Source organism: Cinclus cinclus, chromosome 22, assembly GCF_963662255.1.
Source record: "Cinclus cinclus chromosome 22, bCinCin1.1, whole genome shotgun sequence".
In the NCBI taxonomy this organism is placed as follows: Eukaryota; Metazoa; Chordata; class Aves; order Passeriformes; family Cinclidae; genus Cinclus; species Cinclus cinclus.
This window is the reverse complement of record NC_085067.1, coordinates 2,000,225-2,020,513: the sequence shown is the minus strand read 5'-3', so window position 1 is coordinate 2,020,513 and position 20,289 is coordinate 2,000,225. Positions and strand designations below refer to the sequence as shown.

The 20,289-nt window shown below is 46.4% G+C and overlaps 1 protein-coding gene across 1 annotated transcript; it reads right to left on the bottom strand.

Annotated features, from left to right (window-relative positions):
- Nucleotides 1-288: 288 nt before the first annotated feature.
- On the bottom strand, nucleotides 289-20,051 carry PPM1D (protein phosphatase, Mg2+/Mn2+ dependent 1D). The gene is made up of 6 exons (XM_062506851.1): nucleotides 19,507-20,051; nucleotides 15,206-15,434; nucleotides 12,948-13,072; nucleotides 6,733-6,923; nucleotides 4,798-5,037; nucleotides 289-1,701 (listed from the first exon to the last, which is right to left on the bottom strand). Exons 1-6 carry the CDS (start codon nucleotides 19,949-19,951, stop codon nucleotides 1,156-1,158), a joined length of 1,776 nt encoding a protein of 591 aa, XP_062362835.1. The 5' UTR covers nucleotides 19,952-20,051; the 3' UTR covers nucleotides 289-1,155.
- Between the last annotated feature and the right edge of the window lie 238 nt (nucleotides 20,052-20,289).

Below are 20,289 nucleotides of genomic sequence, written 5' to 3'. Positions count from 1 at the left end.
GCCTTTTGCTTTCCCATCAAAATAAAATTTTAAAAATTATTATATTCCTACAGTTAAACATTCAGGATAAAGTGCCAAGATCAGTTCTGTGATAAATCTAAAGTGGGGTGTCTTGTTTCCTAAGCCACAGTGAAAAAGGGGAGAGTATTCAGATATTTAATGAATACCAGATAAATATTAATATTTGTTGTAATAATAAATTCATACTTCATTGCTGAATAAATAAAAACTTAAGCTTGAAATAATTTAAAAATAAAAAGCATCCCCATCAAATTTTCATGTGTTTTATTGAGGTGAACATACACATGGTCCACATAGTCGATGAAAATAGTCATAAAATAATTTAAGAACTTGTGTTGAAAGGTATTAGCAGCACCATTGGTATTGGAATAGCAGAAAACACATCTCTGTGGGGCAGTGATGCCTGGATAAAATGCCATCATTTGGAACAGGGCATGGGAATGGCTTTGTTGGATGTTCTGGGGAGTTAAAGGTTCTTAAAACACACATTTTTTGCTAAATACTTTTGACGATTATTGTTACAAAAAATACAACTAAATAAGATACTGCATAGTATTTTAATTAACATGAAATCAACATTGAGGTGTGTAAAGCAAGACTCAAATCTCTGCTTCCACATACATTTCATTTCTGAGTAGAGAAATCTAAAATTTAAAACCAAAATATAGACCTAGTGTATTCTCTAAAAGACACACTTTAGGTGGAACGTATCAGACTACGAAAATACATATCTTCCATTCTGTTTAATAATTTACTTTCGTTAAAAAGTTGTGAAATTCTCCTCACAAGAAGCATATACAAATTTGATGACTTTAGTAAATTAAGAAAAAGGATTATTTTACTTTTTGTTTTTGTTTTGATTTTTTTTTAAACAAGGCTTAGCCCCGCCATAACAATTATACAAGGAAGAAAAGAGACTACATTTATATGAAGGAATACAAATTTACACACATTTTACAGTGACTTATACCCTACACATCTACAAAATTCACAGTTATAATACAAGCAAGTACAAGGCCGGGATAAAGCTGTCGGATACCAAAAAAAGTTCCTACTTTAAAAAAAGATCAACGGGAAGAGCTTCAAACTTGTGCACCCACTGGCAGAACCGGGGATGGAGGAAGAGGAGGAGGCTCAGCAGACGCACACGGCTTTCCTGGGCGGGTGGAACAGCGAGCTGCCGAGCTTCTTCTGCCCGCGGAGGCTGCGCCGCATCGCCAGCTTGGACGGGGTCCTGCGCTGCGGGGTGGAGGCTGCGCCCTCGCCCGGAGCCCGGCCCAGCCCCCGCCGCGGCTTCTTCACCGCCGGGCCCGAGTTGGATTCCTCCAATGTCCGCTTAAAGCTGGCCGGGGGCGTCCTCTCCGCGTCCTGCGCCTTGCTCGGGCCGTTAGGGGACACCTTGAAGCCTTTTTGGTCCGTGCCTGAGTTGGCAGAGTTGGAAGGGGAGAGGCTGACTGACAAACCATTGCTGTAGGATTCCTGTAGCCTCAAAGCCAGGGCTTTGCTGCACTTCTCCTCCTGCGGGGCCGAATCCTTCGGGGTTCCTCCGGAGGAAGGTGAACTGCTTTTGGCAATATCGTTTGGCAGCTCCAGGTATTTTTCTGAGAGCATGCTGCTGTGCAGGAGGGGAGGAATGGGCTCAGCAGAGTTCAGTCGTGGCCAGGGGTCATCTTCTAGGAGCTGAAGGAAAAGGAAACATAAATATAGCGTAAATATAGTGATAGAATCACAAAATTATTTCGGAAGAAACCTTCAAGATCACTTATTCCAAACTCTGCCATGGGCACACACACCTCCATTATTCCCAGCTTGCTCCAAGCCCTGTCCCACCCAGCCTTGGACACTTCCAGGGACAGAGTTTATCCTATGAGGGTGGAGACAGTGTGTGGCATTTACAGAATTCCCCTCAACCTTATTAAAGGCAGGAAAAACCTACTCCAAAGCAGACTTATCTTCCCTCCCTGTTAAGAGGTAGAAACAGTTCTGACTGGGGATGTGAAGTGCAGCTGCAGAACACCGAGGGATCTGCAGGCAGCTGCTGGGAATTCAGGGGAACAAACGGTGCCTGTAACCTCTGCAATTCTCAGCAGCAGCATTTCCAACACTCAGACAGGATTTCCCCTCCATCACGGCAAACAGCAGCAAGAGGCTCCTGACCTTTGTCACGTTCAGCACTCTCAGTTAGTGCACACCAGGTTATCAGGGGCTGGACAAACTGCTCACAACTCCCCACAGAGAGGGGCAGTGACAGACACAGCCATCTGAAAATATTCCTGTTCGCTGTGCAAAGTTACACTTTGTATTGCTTATCATTAAAGTTACACTTTTTACTGCCCCTGGATCCCTCACATCACATCCAGCCAGCCCCTGGGAAGCAGAGTCAGTGAGGTCTCAAGAACCAGGCACTTCCTGAACTCTGACCTCACCTCTTCTGCAGCCTCTAAGAAGTGGTTTTTTGCCTCATTCTCACTTTTACCAACAGGAAAATGGGGACAATACTTGCTCTCACTATGCACAAGGGGATTATGAAAATTAGTGTTTATGCAGTGCCCTGAAGATAGGAATTCTGACCTTATTAAAGATTTAATTGCGAAGAAGTCCCTGGTTACTGGGTGAGTCCTTCAAAAGTAAATTTAAAGGCCACACTACACACCCTCAGTGGAAGGCAAATGGCAGCTATTATTTTAAGAAAATCATGTGCTGGAAACCAAAATGCACACAGCTGAATCAATCAGGGACACATCTCAGGCAAATAAACAGATGCTTCTGAAGCCATAACCCAGAACAACTCCAGCTTTAATAAAATGCACTCCAAGTGAAAAGATAATCAGGATTGTTCCCACCATGCACACTGCTTTTCCACTCCTCCCTGCTCCTCCGTAGCTCCCCACGTGCAGACAATAACCATTTAGGTAACATTCCTTTAGGTAACATTTAGCAACACAAGAGGCAAGACCTTTAGGAATGGAATTTTAAAGGTTAGTCTTCATCTCAGTAGCTGCAGAACCCAGAAGGACACCAGATCACACACAGAGAGCAGCTCTGGCAACACTGCTTCAGCTGCTCCATTTAATTTCTGACATTGTGTCACATAAAACTTAAGTTTTATGTTTTTTATTGTGCAAGACATTTAATGTTGTGGCTCTTTTTCCCAACATCTCCTGCTGGTGCAAACAGCTGAGACTGAACAAGGCTTTGGGAAGCCAAGGAAAGGCAGAGGATGGAGAGTGGTGTAACAAAACAGGAAAAAAACAAACCACAAATCACCAGCTGAATTTCTCAACAATCCAATCAATCTTCCTCACTGGCCTCAGGAATATTGGAATTAATTTGGTATTAATAATAACTGCCAGAAGGACAAGCAATTAAGAAATACTTTTGTTTAATTAAGAAACTTTGGTCTCCATCTATTTCCAAACTAATTGTTTTGGCAGGTAGCAGCTGTCAGGCGTCAAGGCCATCCCTGCTTCCCTCACAGAAACTGTGACTGAAAAATTTCAGGAACACTTACAATTTAATTCTTTTCCTCAAGATTTTGCTAGGTTTAAAGCTCTTTCCATGGATTTTGCTCCACTAGATGAAAGGGGAGGAGACAAAGTTGAAGCTTGCCATTTTATTAGCAGCTTGTTTCTCCCAAGGGAATGTTTAAAACTCCCTTTCTAATTTCTGCTTTCTTTTCCTTTGCCCAAAGGACAATTATCTGAAGATTCTGCAGAACATCAAAGGACAGTGACTTAAATCAGGAGCAGCTGGTAATTACTGAAACAAACAGCCACTCATAACTACACTCCAGTTCTTAGATGGGGGGAGGAAGAAAAGCCACAAAACAACAAAACAAAAACCCTCTGAAGAGCTCTGCTTTATGTTAACAACTCAAACTGGCAGCCTCCAGAAAGACCTTATGTTATGATGTCTGTGCCTCCAACAAAGAACATCAAATCAACCAAAGAAGATAATGAGACCTCCCAGCCCAGAAAGAAAATGTTCTTTACAGCAACATGTGTTGGAACAAAATAACCTTAAAAAAATAAAAGCCCAACACCACCACCACAACAACAAAAAAAGAAAAAAAAAAATCAAAGCACACCCTGTCAGGAACAGGTTCACAATCTGCAATCCCTGGGCTGGGCAAGCTACACAAGCACCTGGCAAGGAGGAAGAGAAACTGCAGCCCAGGTTTAATTTCTAAGAAGGTGTATTGGATGGTTTCCTTTTTTTACACCTCTGATCCCCACCCTGGTTCCTCTCTGCTCTCAAAAGGCTGCCTTGAATTTTGGGGAGGATGTCAGAAAATTTACTTTAAGAAACAAGGAATGTCAAGGTTTGCAAAGCAACAGAACTAATTTCTTCCACATTAGGGAGGGAACACAGATCAACAGCTACCAATAAACAACCAGCAGCAATTCTGAAAATTCATACATTGGAACACCAAAGACAGAGTGTTAAAAGTATTTTAGTAAACATTGTTAAAAGTTGGTCCAGTCCTCCAAACCTTTGCAGGTGAAACTATTGAGGACAGAACTGTAGCTTTCACAGAACATCCAGAGCTGGAAGAGACCCACAAGGGTCATGGAATAGCAACACCACATTTTAACCAACTGAGCCGACCTCAGTCATAATTACCTATACATACCCAGCAAAAATCCAAAATTAAAACCAGCAACATTAAATAATGATGCAAACCGACAGATCAGGAGCTTCTCCGAGGATTACCGCATCTCTGGTCGCCCCGGGGAGCCGGGGGAGGCAGAAGGGGGACACAGGGAGAGCCCTTACCTTGAGGGGGGGTGTGCAGCAGCGGGAGGGGGTGAGGCTGTTGGCATCGGGGCTGCTGTAGCTGGGCCCCTCGGCCAGGTTGAGCACCAGCTCCTCGTCACCGTCCCAGCGGCCGCGCTCCCGCAGGGGCGCGATGCAGATGACGATGGCGCTCGTGTTGTCCGCCCGCAGCATCCGCTGCCTCCAGCGGCCCAGAGCCCGCCCCACCAGCATCCGGGCACAGGACTGCCGAGCCTCGCCCTGGGGACACAGGGGGACAGGGATGTCACACAGGGCATCGCACAGAACCATCACACAGAGCATGGCCCTGGGGACACAGGGGGGACAGGGATGTCACACAGGGCATCGCACAGAGCATGGCCCTGGGGACACAGGGGGGACAGGGATGTCACACAGGGCATCGCACAGAACCATCACACAGAGCATGGCCCTGGGGACACAGGGGGACAGGGATGTCACACAGGGCATCGCACAGAACCATCACACAGAGCATGGCCCTGGGGACACAGGGGGACAGGGATGTCACACAGGGCATCACCCTGGGGACACACGGGGGACAGGGATGTCACACAGGGCATCGCACAGAACCATCACACAGAGCATGGCCCTGGGGACACAGGGGGGACAGGGATGTCACACAGGGCATCACACAGAGCATGGCCCTGGGGACACACGGGGGACAGGGATGTCACACAGGGCATCGCACAGAGCATGGCCCTGGGGACACAGGGGGACAGGGATGTCACACAGGGCATCACACAGAGCATGGCCCTGGGGACACACGAGGGACAGGGATATCACACAGGGCATCGCACAGAACCATCACACAGAGCATGGCCCTGGGGACACAGGGGGACAGGGATGTCACACAGGGCATCACCCTGGGGACACACGGGGGACAGGGATGTCACACAGGGCATCACACAGAGCATGGCCCTGGGGACACAGGGGGACAGGGATGTCACACAGGGCATCACACAGAGCCTCACCCTGGGGACAGGGATGTCACACAGAGCATCACACAGAGCCATCACCCTGGGGACACACAGGGGACAGGGATGTCACACAGAGCATCACACAGAGCCATCACCCTGGGGACAGGGATGTCACACAGGGCATCACACAGAGCCATCACCCTGGGGACACACAGGGGACAGGGATGTCACACAGAGCATCACACAGCCACCAGCATCTGGGCACACTCACCCTGGGGACATGGGGGACATGCAGGGGACAAGGGTGTCACACAGGGCATCACACAGAGCCACCATCTCACAGAGCCACTGCAAGGCACCTCATGTCACACACATTCCTACAAACCATGCCCCAAAGTGCCTCCAGAAATACTAACTAAACACATCTTCCTTCTTAACTCCACCTTTAAATCAGTTTGTGGTATATTCCATATATACAGTGCTTCAAACAGCATCAATAGTTTGTAACACAGCAGTAGCTTTTAATAGGTTGGAATAAAACCTACAGCCTTTCCAAAGTACCTCGTGGGGTTTGCAGAGTGTTTACTCTCTGATGCTCCAATATAAGTTCTCAACTGTTTTGTAAAATAAATCAGAGAGTGATTTAATTCAGTCTAAACAGTCTGCATTATAACATGCACCTTAATGTGAAATAAATTTAATGTTCAGACAGCATTTTGCATAACTTCCTTACAGAAAAACTCATTATCTCCTTTATTACCAACAGACAACACCCTGCTAGTCAAATTTCCCCAAAACATAAAGCAAGTAATTGAAACTATGTTAAGACCCATGGTATTTAACACAGCCACACTGTACCAACTTCTAGGTTGTGGCAAAACCATCCATCTGCCTAAACTCCACCAGCTCTGTGGGGAGTTTTGCATCCCGACCAGACCGAACAATTTTTAGAGGTAACAAGGATGACATTTCCACACTGACTTCTGGCCACTGCTCTCACCATGAAATACTTCTTCTCCTCGTGATCCTGGCACATGGAGATGGCATCCTGAGGGGGGATCATGTTCCAGAGCCCATCACTGCCAAGGATGATGTACTTGTGCTTCTGGGGATCGATCGTGTGCACGCTGGTGTCGGGCTCGGGGGACACCACAAACTCCCCACTGTAGAAGTCATAGCTCCAGAGATCACCTGGCAAAGCAGAAAATGGGTTGGAATTGTTACACAGCACGTGAGAAATCTCACTCTTGGAAAATAGAGAAAAATGTTCCTTCCCAGGAAAACCAACTTCATCAGCTTTGAGTCACCAGCAGGAGCATAAAGAAATTCCAGCCCAGTCACTGCTCAGCTGCTGTCATCTTCTAATCATATTTAAACTAAACCAAGCTGTAATCAGAGGTCTTCTACTCTCCTAAAACAAGTATTTGTAGGAAAAGGAAAAATGAAACAGATTAATACCTAGAAAATGGTGAAACTTCAACCACTCTCCAAACTAAAACCTGTCTAAATAAACCAAGTTCTCCTTAAACAGAAGTTAAATCTTACTTTGTTGATCCCACACCAAATGTGCAAATATTTGTGCGTGCAGGTGCCACAGGGAAGGGACAAAGGAAAAAGCAAAGGAGGAGACTGAAGCCTTTTCCCTGTTAAATTCCCTTTGCCATCCCTTTTCCTCCCACAGCTTGAGCATCACTTGCAAAGCCACACGGGGCTCTCTGCAGCTCAGCACCTCGTGCCAAGTTTGGGAGCTGGAGAGGAGCCACAGGAACACGGGCACTGCCTGAGCTCCAGCAGGAAGGCAGCAAATAAGAGCTCAAGCCTCTCCCTAGGATGGCCTCATGCAGGGAACATTGCTATTTTAAAATCTCTCTCACTGTGTGAATGAGTTTGGGGTCACCTCACCAGAATAATACATCTGAGTCAAATCATCCCCTGCTTCAAGAGCTCCCTTCAAACCATCCTCAAATAAAAACTACTCCAGCAGAAAAATCCATTTCCATATCAATTTATTTCAATTCTATTTATCAAGTATACTTGAAAAAGTTAAAAACCTTTTCTAAGGCTAGGCCTTCAAATCAAGAATAATAATAATTTGCCCTAACATCTCTTTTTAAAATGTATTTCCGTGTTCACAAACAGCTTCCTGTAGTGGTAAGCAACAAAAAAATTAACATTATTATTATTATTATTTGCAAGCATTGGCTACCAGTGCTTGCTTTTTTTGTGCAGAACACACAGCTTTAAAAGCAGACATTAATTAAGATGTCAGAACTCAGCAGCAAACAGAAGCTCAATGACTCAAGGGTAAGGTTTTGTCAGGCTCTTCCTTTGCTTTTTGCTGGACAAAGCCCGGAGCTTCTTCCACATCCATCAGCACCCTTTTAAAGACAATAAATAAGCTTTTTGTCTTCCTCCTTGTCTCCATTAGCTTTGCCTTAAGCTATCAACCAGTTGAAAAGACTTTTCCAGAAGCAGGAAAGAGAATATTTCAACTCAATTACCGCACTCCACCGCAGCCCACCCTCATTAAAGCCCCGATTCTCCCTGGCCTGGCCGCAGCAGCCCCACAAGCACATGCTGCTAATGAGAGCTAATTAAAAGCCAAGCCTGCTCCTCCAGAGGTGCACTCGGCTGCCACGGGCTCCCGACAAAGCCAGCTGGCAGTGAAATCAAAATAAATACTGTAACACGAGAGCTGAGCAATTATTGGATGTGAATTGCCACGGAAAGTCTTCCTGCACTCAGAGTTTCTCACATTGCTGTGTCACGGCCACGGCAGGTAAAACAAAAACAGCATCCATTTCCAATATACAGAATATTTTTACACGGCTGTTTGCCAGTTTGTTCATACTCATGTAGGAGAATGGACAAAAAAATGTTATTAGCTGAATCGGTTTTTTGTAATTAAAAATACTGTGCTGGGTGATAAAAATAACCTGATGTTCATTAATTTGGGTTCTTTAACACACGTGTCATGGTGTCCATCTGCTGCCCTTCCCGAGGAAACGGCCAAAATCATCACACTGCTTCCAGGGGATCTGCTCCAAGAGGAAGGAGGTTCCTCACAGGACAACTGGGAATATCACAGTGCTCACAAGGCCAGCTACAAGGATTATAAATTTGCTGAAGGGCACAGAGTGACTTTCACAGACCCTCCCACCTCTGAGCCCAGCAAGGCCAACCCATCTCACAGGGTGGGGGACATTTATATTTTTATTTAGGTTTTTTTTAACCCTGCAGGGCAAAGCCAAGTCTAAGGCAAAGCTTTGTGGAGCTGCTGCCCAGCTGTGCCCCCTCAGCCTTCCAGGAACACAAGAGATTCCTGCAGAGGTTCCTTCCACGGCAGCCTCTGTCACAGCTGTGGGAAGGGAAAAGGGAGAGGAGAGCAGCCAGAAAGCAGAGAACATTTCCCTGAGCATTTCCAAGTGCTCTGAAGTCTTTCATAGTGCTCCAAAGCAAGCAGACAGAGCAGTGACCCTCTGGCAGCCTGGGAAGCTGGGCTGTGCCAGAGGCTGGTGCTACAGGCATGCAATGCCAGGCTCTCAGGCTTCCATCTGAGAGCCAGACTATTTTAGTTCTGAATTAAAACCCAAACATTTACAAAACTCTGGACAATCTTGCTCTTTAAAAACTAACACGCTGGGAGTGTATTTCTTTCAGTGTGAGGTTTGCATATTTCTTTTCCAAACAAAACAAAAGAAAAAGATATTAATGTAGTTCCTGCCATATCTTCCAGAAAAACCTGTTTTAGTCCTGACTCAAACCAGAACAATATACAGAGATCTACACTGCATCTTACTAAATGAAATAAATGTTTGAAATCAGATATTAAAGGAGCAGGAAACTAATTTAGCTGCCTGTAAGAATATTTTAAACTATGCAGTCTCTTATCTGCTTACTGTTAGCTTATAAAATACAACAACAAACCTACTTCTAAGTGCTGCCAGGGAGGTAATGGAAGTTACAAACAAAAATACCCATCATGTAAGTGGGCTGCACTGAATTAATCCCAAAGCCTTCTTAGAAGCAAAAGCATGTCCAGAAATCACATAAATCAAGTCTTTAATTTCAGTTTCTGGAGAGGCTGTTTTGCATATAAAAAGGGCTTTTGGTTTTAACAGAGGAAAGAAAAGTTTACTTTCATAAATCAATCCAAAATAAAACCCCAGTTTGATTAATCCCAGAGCTTTTTAAAGTTTTTCTCCACAACGAGCCACAGGTGCCCTCACATGATGTGTGCAACACACAGATCCCCAGAGCAGAGCACATTTATTATTTTGTCTCTGGGCTGAACAAAATTGTACAACCTACAGCAAGATATCCTGATATGAGGACAAGAAAAGAACCCCAAATGCACCCCAAATTTGTCTGGTTTTATAGAGATAAAACAGAAGAGCAATTATCAAGAGAAGCTGGAAATCGATGTAAATACAACTTATACAATTCTATGTGATTCAGAATCATGGCCTATAATGGAGCAGGAAAGAAAAACTGAGTGGCAGCTGTGCCCATTCTGTTTGGTAATTTAATTTTAAAAACAGCTAAATGCATGTAAACAACCCTAACATCTTACAGAGGAATTTCCTCAGATCATTTGAGGTCAGCCATAGCCTCTTCTCCAGGATTTCATGGTATGTGCATTCAGAGAGCTTCACAAAACAGTTCTGGCATCCAGTCAGTTGTTCTGGAAAACAGCTTCTCTATCCCTGTCAGAGATTCCTGCAGCAGGTCCATGTGGATTCCGTGTTCTGGTTCAGAACTGCTCCTAGAGGGCAGCAGGACATTCCTGTCCTTGGGAAGAGTCAAACCTTTAAGGTGGAGGCTGCTCCACCTGAAATACAGGGGTGAGTCTTTTATAATCCTACATTAAAAAAACAAACAGGGGAAGCAGAGTTCATGTTCCCACAGGAGGGAGTGGTTGAACTAACGGGCTCCTGGCTCAGGCTTCATCATTTCATTCATTTAAACACCTCCCAAACAGCTCCAGCAGTGCCAGGCAATCCCTCACCACAGATTCAGGAGTATCTATTTCAAGGCAAATCAGAATTAAAAACAAAAGATGCTCTCATCGCCCAGAAAATGTTAGCAGAAGTAGCTGTGAAAACAGAATTCTACTACAGCTTAAAATGGTTTATTAGAAGACACAGAAGCCTGCTGTGTACATTAAAACAGTCTACAGACTCTTTACAGGGACAGCACAAAACCCAAATATTTCTGACTGTTATGGTGCTATAAATAAATTAAACATCATTTAAATACTTAAACACAGCCACTGTGCATACCACAAATACTTATTTTGGGGCAGAAGGGCACTTCTGACAACCAGAACAGGAAAGGGTATGTTAACAAAAATAATCTGGCCACAAGAATTCCTTCTGCACCAGGATTTTCTGCTGGTTGGATGCAAGTTTTCCACAGTGCTTTATTCCTGCAATTTCCAAAACCTTTCCTGAATTCCTTAAGAGTGCACTAAACCTAAAGACTGGGGGATAAGACTACACCAAAATATTTTAAAGTGTTGTAAGAGAGAGACACTTAAAACACCATGTGATCTATATTTTAGAGATTAATCTCCCCCATTCTAAATACAATAAATTCCCAACTCTGAGTTTCTCTGTTGAGAGATTCTTCTTGTCCCATTATAAAATTTTTATCCAGGTTGGGACCTGGCAGGAGGGGAGGCTGATCCCAGCATGGGGTTTCAGCTTTCAAACCAAGAATTGATAATAAGAGATAGGTATTCCCATTTTTTGCACCTGAAAACTCTCCAGTAATAATCTCTCCATGCACTTGCTGGGAAAGAATGCACTGGGGGCTAACAAATGCATGGTTCCTTGAATTCCCATCTGCACACAAACCCCAGCCAAATCCTTTGGTTCAGCTTGCTGGCAGCAATCAGATCAAAAGGCAGAGAGCTCCTTAGGCAACAAACTTGCAATCACAGGAACAAAAGATGCATCAAAATTAAGTGTCCACATTTTGCAATCCAGGAGGAACACCTCCCCTGTCCTGCAGGAGGGACCAGGGATGTGCTGCTCAGGGGATGAAGGTTTTTTTGCTATTCATCTATTAACTGCAAAGGATTTACTCAAATTCTCAAGTCACTTCTCCTAAGCACAAAATAAACTCTTATCCTACCTGAAATATGACACACAAAGACTTTCAGATACTGAGAAAAGGTCCTCAAAATTAAAATTTTTAATTTTCAGGCACCTGTGACTTCTTGCTTGACACACAGCTGACTTTTCCATGTTCACTATCACTGCAAAATTCTCTGGACAAATCCCTGTGGCACAGCTATTCCCTGCCTGTGAAATGAGACACAGCAAGGCTCTGGAATGATCCAGACCTTGGTCCCAGAACAGCCTGTCCCCATGGGCACTGCCAGCTGACCCAGGAGCACTGACAGCACTGCCATGGGCCTGCCAAACTGCCAGCAAGGAACTACAGCACAGCTCTTCCAGGTACAAACCACAATCCCATCAAATCCAACCTATTCTGGGCATGCATGCATAGAAGATTCTTCACTGCACAAGGGAAAAAAAGCATGAACAGCCAAAGATTGGCATTCTACAATGGAATTTAAGGAGAAAAATTACCAGAAACCCTAACACCCATGAGTAAAAGATACCAAATAATTCAATTAAGAAGTACTTCCCAAAAAAACATTCATCATAAATTTTCTAGTCCTGCAATATCCCTTTCTGTCCTTGGAATGAGGCATTTCTCATAGACAGCTTCTCATTTCCAGTGCTGCCAAAAAGGCAAGTTACAGTTAAAAATATTTGACTTTCATCTCATTCTATGCCAAGTATAAAAAAAAAAAACCAAAAAGATTCTCCACAAAAGAAAGAATGAAGCAATTCATACACCTCTCAGAAAAACTTCACTTCTGGTGCAAATGAAAATGTGCAAGCCCCGTGTGTCTCCAGGAGGGAGAGCACATTTGTCTCTTTATCACTGAGATAATGGGAGTATAATTTTTGATTAGTTGCTGGTAAAATTAAATCCCATCCTTTCAGGGCTGACAACAAAAACCCCGCAAGTTACAAGCCACGTTCTCCTCTCCTTAATTACAGCATTGCTCAAAAAATGCAGTATGATTGTATTAAAAACACACTCTAAAGGCCCAGATTTTGAGAAGGCAAGTGAGAAGAACCCTCTCAATGGTGTGCTTTGGCAAAGCCAGGGGAGGAGCTGAGCTCAGGGACTCACCAAGGGCTCTGGCCACAGCCAGGAAGGGGATCTGGTCGATGACGGTGCTGCGGCGCACGGGGCCGTTGTGGGTCAGCCGGGGCCTCTTCCACACCACACGGTTCACACCAGACTTATTGATCACACTGAAACACCAGAGAGGCCCAGAGGTTAGCAGCAGGAACCAGGAAGTTGGTGTCAAGGAGGTAAAAGCAGTTAAATATGCAAATGTGGAGGTAATAATAACTCCCTCAGGGAAGTTCATCAGCACAATGAAGTATTTTGAAATCGTGATAGCATTTAAATAGTTCCGTATAAAGCCAAGGGGAAAACTGAGAAATGAAGGGCAGAAAAAAATAAAAAGCAAGGTAATGAAGACCTAGAAGAAATTCTGGCTGGTGACAACATAAGCAAGAGTGTCTTTTTAATCTGTCAGAGACAGAGCAGAAGTGGGTTTGCCCCCCATCAACATCAGCTTGTTCACGTTTAAATTCCACACAGTTCCTCCTTCAGCCTTCTCCATCTCCCAAAGTTTGGCTGCACAGAGCAGCATGGCACAATTGAAACCACAGAACAGAAAGGAGCAGCCTCCTGGAAGGATCTGCTTAATGGAAGGAACAGGAGGCTGACACAAAAGAGAAATTGTCCCACGCTGGTGTCTGCAGGAAGCAGGAGACAGGAAGAACAGCTCTGCATTTGCATGTGAACACCTGCTCTGAGGCACTGAGCACTGGTTTAGCTCTCCCAGATGGCACTGGAGGGTCAAAGGAGCTACAGAGCAAATAACTGGGGCAGCTGTGTCAGGCAGAGAAGAAAGAAGACCAAGTATGAACCATCAAGGAATAAGAGCTAATGAAACCAGGAGCTAGCAAAGCTTGGTCCCAACCAAGTTAGGAACTGGATACTTGAAAGTTCCTTTCATCCAAGGAACAGCCATTGGTAATTAGAAACTGAGCAGCTCTGGAACAGCCTCAAGATTCCTCATGCTGAAGCCATTCAAGATGCACTTCCTAACACTTCAAAGGCTTTAACAACAAGGGCATGTTCAACTCCATCCAGAGCACAGCAAAGTCACAAACACCACATCCTAAAACTTGACCTCATCCACTTGTACAACTAACGATCACACAGAGCTCACTTCAGTCACTCTTGGAAAGAAAACCTCATTCCACACTCAGACTGTTACTGGGAAAAGAGCATTCTGATGGAAGATTCCCTCATGGTCTCTTATTAACTGTTCCCAGTTTGCTCTCATGGAAGACAAGGCACAGTTCCACCTCACTCCCACCACATGCCTCACAGCCAGCCTGGGAAAAACAGGATGAGTCTCAGTAAAAACAGAAAAAATTAACCATTCATGTAGATACTAAGTTTCAGGGGATGCATCTTTGAAGCACCAGAGACTTCCAATCTCTGAGATAAACCTTGGAAACCTACAGCAAAATTGCAGGTTATCCCTCCTGCAAAACAGCCCTTGATCACCTCCCTCCCACCTGCCAGAGACACAAATACCTGAGGGTTAATGGGCTGCCAGGGCTCCCAGATGAATGATGTCAGCAGGAAAACCTCCAGTGATCCCTGCTCCGAGGAGGGAAACCTGCCCATCCATCTGGTGAGGCCCTGGGGGTTGTCTCCAAACATTTGTGCCACCTGACAGAGCCCTGCCTGCTTCCCCTCCCTTCCAGGGAACACACACCCAAGCCCAGCTTGGATGTGCCAACATCTGCCAGCTCCTGCCAGGAAAGGCATGGCTCCTGAAAAGACAGGTGCTAAATTGTGGTGTTCAAACAGCAAAGGTAGGGTTTTGTTTCAAACCCAGGATTCTTTTTCTCATGTTCCCCAAGCAGAAGCTTTGGGGAACCTATTCAACAGCTGCCACTGTCATCTCAGGGACAATGCAGAATGCCTGTGACAAACTGGATATTTCAGACCTTGTATCATTTTACCTATGTGAAAAGGCAATTTGCCCAACTTGCAGGTTCCTCAGAATTTAAAGGAAAATAGGCCAAAAATTAACATCTCTGCTTGCAAGAAGTCGGTGAACATTTAGGACTGCAACCATCCCTCAGCTGTGTGATCTACCAGGAAATTAAAATTCTGGATATACCATAAACCACTAGCAAAAACCACAACCGTGTAACAATGGATACCTGCAATTTATTCCCCAATTAACTGTAAGAAAAATAAAAAGGACAAAAGAGAAATGGCTGAGATTCAGCTCCTTGTGTGTCCTCCCACAACAAGCTCAAGCTTAGCTCAGTAAAAGCAAACAAACCTACCTGCCCCCAAGGCCTTCAATTCTCTCCCTTTCTTTGGGAAGTTCTGGCTTGTGGTCCTGTGTCACCTCCACAGCTCTCACAAAGTCATCCTTGGGGTCATCCTGGACCCCCAGCACCACTCCTGAGTCACCCACGTGGGCCACGTACATCTTGGAGCCACGGATGATCACCACGCTGGCCGTGGTCCCCGACGTGCTGGGCAGGCCTGTCATGGTCTTGGGCCACTCTGCTGCAAGGAGAAACGAGGCAAAACACAGACAAAAAACACAGGTTTAGGTCTGGGGAGCTGGGAATGTCTTGAAGGGCATCTCGGAGGCTTGTGGGATGTGACAACAACAGCCAGGCCAAGTGGTGTCCCCATGTCCTTTAACATCCTTCCCAAGCCTCAGCTTAAACTGACTTAAACTTAGCTTAAACAGGACCAAAGCACCACAACAGGGTTCCAAAAAATGTCTCTGGTTTGATCTTCCAAGCATCACTAGAAGAACACAGGGGAAGATGTGTTCCCTGGGGGCTCAGTCAAGTCTTTCATTGAGATTTTACTCTTCGCTTCCCTGTCTGAAGTAGTAGAAACATCCTAAATTCAGTTTTGTCTGGATATTTGACAGGCAATGAGGACTTGTGGACATTCCTGATCCCCTTGGAAGGGAGAAAAACTGCTATTTGACTTTCATAGGCTGAACAGCAACATTTTGTACTGAATGACATCTCAGATGTTTTACTCACATTTCCCTTTGGAGGACTGAATAATTCAGACTCAGTATGCTGTCCTTCAATTCTACAGGAGATATCCCTGGAATTCAGAGTAATAACACAGCTACACCCAGTTAGGGAAATCTCTTTCCTCAACTGCTTTGCCCTCAAACCACTTCTACAAATTTGCTGTTACACCACTCTCTCCAGTTACATCCAATCCAAATTCCTCTTTCATGCCTTTTTGTGTCTACACACACAAGTCCATCTTCTCCCAAACATGCACAAATTGACTGAGGCAACACCCCCATGGAGCCAGGCCAGCCACAACATCCTCCTCCCCAGCCCAGCACCCACGAAGAGTAGGCTCAGCTCCCAGTTATCAGTTGATTCCAACTGTCAACAGCAACCTCATGTTTCTTCTTCGCTGCACCCACTCACGTCTTCAGACAAACTCCAAAGGGAGCCTCATCTCCCTGTCACATTCTATCTCCTGCCCTTCACAAGTCAGGCTCACACAGCACAACACAACAACTCTGCTGTGACACAAGCTGTTTGCAGGAAATACCCAGCTCAGGCTGCCAAAGCACTGCATTCTCTGTTTGTGCCTGTGGCACAACAAACACACTGCAAGTAAACACACGAGGAAAGAAAAGGAAAATGCAGTTACACCTTAGCCTCTGTGAAAACATATTTTAATATTCTAAAGCTTTAAACAGAATTAAAAAAAAATGAGGAACTTAAGTTCTAGTGCCACTGAATGATGTTCAGGTGCCTGAGAGAAGACATGGAAGAGAGCTGATGGAAAAGGAGAATTTGGAGAAGTAGAATTCACAGGCAGCATGAAGAGAAAAGCTGTATTTCCTCTGTGTGAACTACCAAGACATCCAGCACAATTGAAACATTTAAGTTCCAACAGTTATAGCTTTGTGTTCTAAATACTAAAACACACTTTCTCCCTAGGAGCAGCTTTATTTCAAGAACACAAACATTCAATCAGCTTACTGGAAGTACTTTGTCTGGCAGTTTTAACTGTGGATATTAAATCTAACACATTCCAAATGGAAAGCAAACAAAGGAGGGAGCCAAGTGGCAATGAGGACTTCAACCATGCACTTAACAGAAAACAAGCTGCAACTAATGAGTTTCTGTCAATGTAACAACCCCTGAACAGCAATAAAATATATTAGAGTGTCAAATCAGTCTTTATGGGGATGGGGAGCAGGGAGAAGGAAATCACCCACTTGTGGGAGAAAGAATGATGCAGCAGCCTCAGATTTTAGGCTCAGCAGAACCAGGAATTATCTGCCTGTCATCCAGAGACTGCAGTTCATGCCTTGCTCCTGTTCAGAGATAAGTATTAGATACAGCCCAGTTCTCTCTGTAGAGATTTTGTCTCACCAGGAACCAGAAAAAGTGTCAAAACTGCTGGGTTTTCTTCTGAGCTTAAGTACCAAAACCAAATCCATGGACCCAACTCCTCCACGGATCAGGAGCATCAACAGCACATCTTGCTAAGACATTTTTCCCCCCTCTCCTTGAAAACCACTGCCCTTCACACCCAGCGCCGTAACTTTGAACTCATAAACTCATTCTGCAGCTTCCAAAATGAACTCTTACTCCAGAAGACCTTTGGCATTCGGAGAATTTTATTACCACAGAATTAACGCCAAAAACGATCACCAGTGACAAATGGGAGTTTTTCTGGTTTCATTTTTCTGGTACTGCCAACTGGAAGCAATAAAGACTCCATCCTCCACCCCAAATTCTAAACCACTCTCCCACACACTTCAGGATCCCAACAAACCCAGTCTCCATTTCACGTCCACAGTGTCACCAACACACAGTTAAAAAGCTGCTTTACACGTGATAATATGGAAAATTATTGCCTGCCACCAGAATTTGCACTGGGACTCCGTAACAGGATGAAGTTATAAACTAGAGATAATGATGGGTTTGTCCCACAAAGCTCGGGCTGTTAAGCACGTGCAGCAGGAATCAGGAGGAGCAAACAAGCTCTGGAGTTTACTAAACAGCCAACCTGGAAGCGCCATCAAAGGCTCCCAGCCAGAGCTGTGCTGTTTCTCACAACAATTTAAATTGCTTCCACAGCCCCGGTGCTGTTTGCTAAACACCCATTACTGAATAGAGTTTCCTGCACTTCTCTCCTCCCTGCCTTCGGTGCTCGCACAGAGTTACAGTGACAAACACCACACCAGGGACTCAACAGCCAGAAAACTGAGCTCCTTATCTTCCGCACCCCCCACCCCGTGCCATCTCCCCCTGTTCACACATTTCGCTCCTTATCACCCTGCCCTCAGCCCATGAGGCCGCACACCCCATTGCCAAGGCCGTGGTCAAGTTCTGGTGCTTCTAAAATTCACACCCTTCCCTCTGTGCCCCCAAACTCACGGTTCCTTCCCTGTTATCTCCTCAAGTATCTGACATTTGCACTTCTCTATTTTGCTATTGAAGAAAAAGGAAAATGAAACTCTTTTGAAACTGCATTTCCACCCCCCCCCCCCCCCCCCGCCCCTCCCATCGCTTCGTTGAAAGCCCGGGGTGCTCTGAGAGCAATTCTCGCTTTTCAGGTTTCCCTCCCAAGTCAAACTGTCACTGTCACGATCTTGGATCGAGTTTTACTGTGTTCCACACCTCCCTTCACACTCTGTACGCTGCTTCTGCTTTTTCTATGATGCTTGTGAACGCCTAAATGCATAAGCAATACACATTCATTCTATACATTCTCTATAAAGAATCACCCTTTAAATCAGGACCTTAGTCTTAAATAAAAAAAAAGCCTTTCAGAAACTCGACCTGCAGCCTCACAAGACCTCGGTGAGAAGGATGAGCACAGGAATAATGACTGTCACTTGTCTGGGCATGTTCTTCTCCTAAACATTGACTCATTCACGACCTCAACTTCTATGCTACTGCAATTAAATAACTAAAACATACAATATATATATTTACGTCTACCAAAATCATCAAGACGCTAAGCGTGTTTTCTGTTTTGTCAGGGACACTGTGTGTTCCCCCCACGCTCGCACATGAGCAAGTTATAAGCCATGAACATTTCAATCCTTCCACCAGGACTCACAAAAACAGTCGGAAGCACCATTAGGGAAAAAAAAAAAAAAAACACCGTTTCCAACTCATTTCGGTTTGCTAAAACTACTTTTTTTGTTCCTTTTCATGATGCAAGGGGGAATTCAGTGCGGTTAGCCAAGGCAACAAAATGAAGACCTTCCCAACGAATCGAATTTGGAAATCTATGCCTAACACCCTGAAAACAAACTGCAGCCCTACCATCGCACCATTCCCAGCTACGTAACACAGCAGCGTGTCCTCACCCCGTGTTTACATCTCTCTTCTCCCAGCGTGCCCTCCAGTTTTTCTCGTTTTCCCGAATCACTCGGCTCAGCGGGCGGGATGCGCTCCCGCGCCCTGCGATTCCCAGCGCGGGGATGGCAGCGATGGAGGAAGGGCAGGAGGGAGGGCAGCACTCACAATAGTGCGGGAAAGGGGGAGGAAAAGGCGGCTGGGAAGCGGAACGCAGGCGGACAGAGCAGCGGAACCCGCGGAGGGTCCGAGAGCTGGGCACTTACGCAGCTTTTTCCACATGGCGCGGTGGCAGGCGATGAAACCCTTGCGCAGGGCCGCGCACACCTCGGCCGGCTCCGCCGAGCAGAAACCCTTCTGCTTCTTGATGAAACCCCACAGGTTCTCCCGGGCGAACTGGGCCGCCTCCCGCCCGCCGTGCCCGTCGCACACGGCGAAGAAAGCGACGGAGCGGCGCGGCCGCCGCCCGGGGCCGGGGCCGGTACCGGGGGAACGCGCCCCGTCCTCGGCAGCCCGCGGGGTCCCTCCCCGCCGCCGCCCGCTCTCGGCCGGGGGCTCGGCCGCGTTGGGGCCTGCGGGCGCCGCTCCGCCTTTGTGCGCCCCGGCCGGCGGCGGCTCGGGCTCCACCACGATGTGGGTCACGTCCTCCATGTATTTCCTGCCGCCCTGGTCGGAGAACACGCTCACCCCGAGCGCGTACGGCCCCTCCATGGGGAGAAGGGGAGGGCGGCTCCGCGCGGCGTCGCCCGCCCGCCGAGGATTATTGCAGGAGGCGGCAGCGGCGGCGGCGCTCGGGCATGTCCGCGGCGGCCCCGGCCGCTCCCGCTCCCTGCGCCCGCCGGAACGGGAACGGAACGGAACGGGAACGGGCCCGCCCAGCGCCCCCTGCCGGCCCCGCCGCGGCGGAAGGGGCGGCGGGCGCGGCCCGGGCTCCGCGGCGCCCCCTGCGGCCGCCCGGTGGGAGCGCAGCGGCAGAGCCCGGGCGGGACCCAGCGGGACCGCTCCGGTTCTGTCCCTGCGCCTGTCCCGGCACAGGCACCCCGACAATC

What these genes read in the sequence shown, in the direction of transcription:
- PPM1D (XM_062506851.1), bottom strand. Translation starts at nt 19,951, where the DNA reads ATGGAGGGGCCGTACGCGCTCGGGGTGAGCGTGTTCTCCGACCAGGGC. An exon ending in CGCCATGTGGAAAAAGCTGC is followed by an intron (nt 15,435 to 19,506) that starts GTAAGTGCCCAG and finishes TTCTCCTTGCAG; the next exon opens with CAGAGTGGCCCAAGACCATG. An exon ending in AGGAGAAGAAGTATTTCATG is followed by an intron (nt 5,038 to 6,732) that starts GTGAGAGCAGTG and finishes CTGTGTCCCCAG; the next exon opens with GGCGAGGCTCGGCAGTCCTG.